At 58.2% G+C, this 2,961-nt stretch overlaps 1 protein-coding gene across 1 annotated transcript; it reads left to right on the top strand.

The window, feature by feature from the left end:
• Positions 1 to 233: 233 nt before the first annotated feature.
• Positions 234 to 1,002, top strand: LOC123170329 (stellacyanin-like). Its single transcript, XM_044588179.1, has one exon. It carries the CDS (start codon positions 322 to 324, stop codon positions 841 to 843), a length of 522 nt encoding a protein of 173 aa, XP_044444114.1. The 5' UTR covers positions 234 to 321; the 3' UTR covers positions 844 to 1,002.
• Positions 1,003 to 2,961: the final 1,959 nt, after the last annotated feature.

The following is a 2,961-nucleotide window of genomic DNA, read 5'->3' as shown; positions in this document are numbered from 1 at the left end:
TGCAGTACGCATGTATGGAATCGATCAGGCAGTAGGCTAGCAGCTTCCCATCCTTGATTATTCAACGAGCCCACAGTTTAATTATGCGCTACAATTTCCAGATCGACCCGGACAACAACGCGTGGGTCAAATGCTAATTTGACAGAGTCTGTATGACGCATTCAACGAGCTACCGTCTCATCTGTATATATCGCAGAGTATCATCATGGCACAACACAACCAGTCCAGAGCTGCGACACATCCCTCGATCATCTCAACATTCCAACCCTTCTTGGGTCACCTTCTCAAGTGCTAGAGCTACTAGTCGCTCGGCATTCATCCATGGCGGCAGCTACCAGAGCTCTCCTTGTTGCCGCGGTGATCGCGGCGGCGTTGTTCGGCACGGCGCTCGGCGCCACCTACACAGTCGGCGCACCGGCCGGCTCGTGGGACCTCCGGACAAACTACACCCGATGGACTTCCACCATCAGGTTCTACGCCGGCGACGAGCTCCGGTTCCAGTACCCGGCTGCGGCGCACAACGTGGTGGAGGTGACCAAGACGGCCTACGACAACTGCAGCAGCTCTAGTCCCGTCGCCACGTTCCCGAGCGGCAACGACGTCATCCCGCTCGCCGCCGTCGGGACCCGGTACTTCATCTGCGGCCTGCCCGGGCACTGCGCCGGTGGCATGAAGGTACAGGTCAACGTCCGGTCCAAGGTGGTGAGATGCCGAGGGAGAGGGGCGAGGCAGCGGTGCACACAGACAACGCCACAGCCGAGCTCGGCGGCTCAGGCTGGTGCTCAGCCTGTGCTAGCGCTCGGGCTGGCCGCCGTCCTGGCTGGTTTGATGCTTCTCTACTAGTGAACAACGGCAGCGCCAAGCAGCTGGCGCCATTATAATTTTTTTTCTCTCTCTCTCCTTTTTTCCGTGATTGATCGTGCCTACATGATTCTTTGTATAGTCAAATTATATATAATTCTTTTTTACAATATTATTAATATATGATTCGAGTTGTCATAATTCATGCCATTCGTTGACCGTAAATACCAAGAAAAAACAGTTAAGAACCAGAGAACTTTATTAATTCGCCCATAAAAGAGCTTTATTAATTAATCAGCAAATTTATACTAATGTTCAAAGATTTAACTTTCTGGCCTGCTTTGGAGGCCCTGAGCGCCCAGAAGTATCTCTTGAAATCATTACAGACCCTAAAAAAAATTATGGAGCTATTATCGAAAAAGGCTTTCACCCCGCTTTATAGATATGGCAATAGACCACCAAACATATGCATAGATGCGCCAAACAGTCAAAATAAAAGGAAAATAAAAACGTTTAAAGTTATGGGGATCATCAAAACAATAGGCCCATGGGATACAACCAAGATCAAGGAACCAGCGGCGAGTGAGGCGACAAGATAGATCCCAAAATTGAGGAGTGAAATCATCGATGGTGACTCTTTTTTTAACACCGGCGTTAAAAACGTGTCCCAGTCGCACTCCAACAGGCTCGTTTTGCGCCGGATTTAACGAAAACTACGACCGGCGCATGCAAGGCAATCCCAGGGAATCGCGGGGGGGGGGGGGGGGGGGGGGCAGCTGGGGCGCCGGCACTAGTTTTTGGCTGCAAAAGGCCCACTACGAGCCTCTAATCTCTCTCTCCTTCCTTTTTCTGACTAGGCCCACCACGTCCAGTGCCCGCCGCCCGCATACAAGAATCTCCTCTTTCTCCCGCATGCCCGCCGCCCCTTCTCCTCCACGCTGCACCAGCCCTCATCCATCGTCGCGGCCTGCACCGGCTCCGGACGGGCGAGTGTGGCCAGCGAGCGGGCGCGGTCAGGGCTCCACCTCGCCACCCGAGCTCCCTCTCCCGCCGGATCCTGCGGGCGCGGCCGGCTCACCTCGCTGCTGCTCGACGCGGCAACCGGCCTCTGCCTCCTCACCGCCGCTGACCGAGGCCGCCTCCTCACCGCGCGCCGGCCTCTGCCTCCTCACCGCCTCACTCTGCTCACCGCTAGCGGATGGCGGCAGTTCCGGCTGCTCTGCTCTGTTTTCTGGTGTCGTCAAGGGAGGTCGTGCTCCAGCTTGTCCAGGAACGCGCCGTCGCCGTCGCCGACCAGCCTGCCGGAGCCACGCTCGATCTTGCTAGACAGGGACCCCATGGCCGACGAGAGGCCCTTGAAGTTGCTGCTCCCCTCGCGGGACCTCGTCCGTGACCTCCTCCGGCTCAGACGCGGCGACGCCGGCTTCTCGTCAGCCTCGTCGCCGGCGCCCGCAACCGCGACGGCCTTAGCCTTGGAGTCGACGACGACAAGCCGGGAGATGCAGCTGCGGCAGAAGGGGCAGGCCGGCGGCTGTAGCGTGGCTGGGTTGGGCTTGCTGTGGCAGCAGAGCACGAGCGTGCAGGCGGCGCACATCCGGTTCCCGCGGTCCTCCACCTCGATGCTGCACGCCTGCTCGAAGCAGATGCTGCACACCTCCTTGTCCTCCTGGTCGTCCACGTCGTCGTCGTCGCCGGCGCCGGCGTCGGAGAGCGTCGGCGAGGAGTCCGAGTACTTGGTGCCCTTGACGATCTTCTTCTCCCGCTCCCTATTGGCCTCGACAAGGGCCGCCTCCAGGAGCGCCCTCGCGTCTGCCCCCAGCTCGCTGATGAACTTGAGCGGCGACGGCCACACCATGGGCTCCGCCACCGACGAGTTCAGCAGCGCCGTGGCCGCGCGTCATCGCCACCGAGTAGGCGATCCGCTAGCCACTTGGGCGGTTCGCGTGGTGATGGTGGCTGGGTACGTGCGTGGTGGGGCAACGAGTGGATATTTTTTCACCCCCAGCCTTAATTTTTCGCCGGCAGCCCCCCAAGCGGCGAAAAAATGCCTCCTGGGGGGCTCAACGGCTAGAGATGCTCTAAAGATCCAAGAAGTTAGCACGATACCCTCTATATCCCACGACTTCACAAAAACAGCACACAGAAATTGAGCGGTAACGT

This window comes from Triticum aestivum, chromosome 7D (genome assembly GCF_018294505.1).
Source record: "Triticum aestivum cultivar Chinese Spring chromosome 7D, IWGSC CS RefSeq v2.1, whole genome shotgun sequence".
In the NCBI taxonomy this organism is placed as follows: domain Eukaryota; kingdom Viridiplantae; phylum Streptophyta; class Magnoliopsida; order Poales; family Poaceae; genus Triticum; species Triticum aestivum.
The sequence above is the reverse complement of the archived record's forward strand: the minus strand, read 5'-3'. Positions and strand labels throughout refer to the sequence as shown.

Coding starts and splice junctions, on each gene's coding strand:
- LOC123170329 (XM_044588179.1), top strand. CDS start 322: ATGGCGGCAGCTACCAGAGCTCTCCTTGTTGCCGCGGTGATCGCGGCG.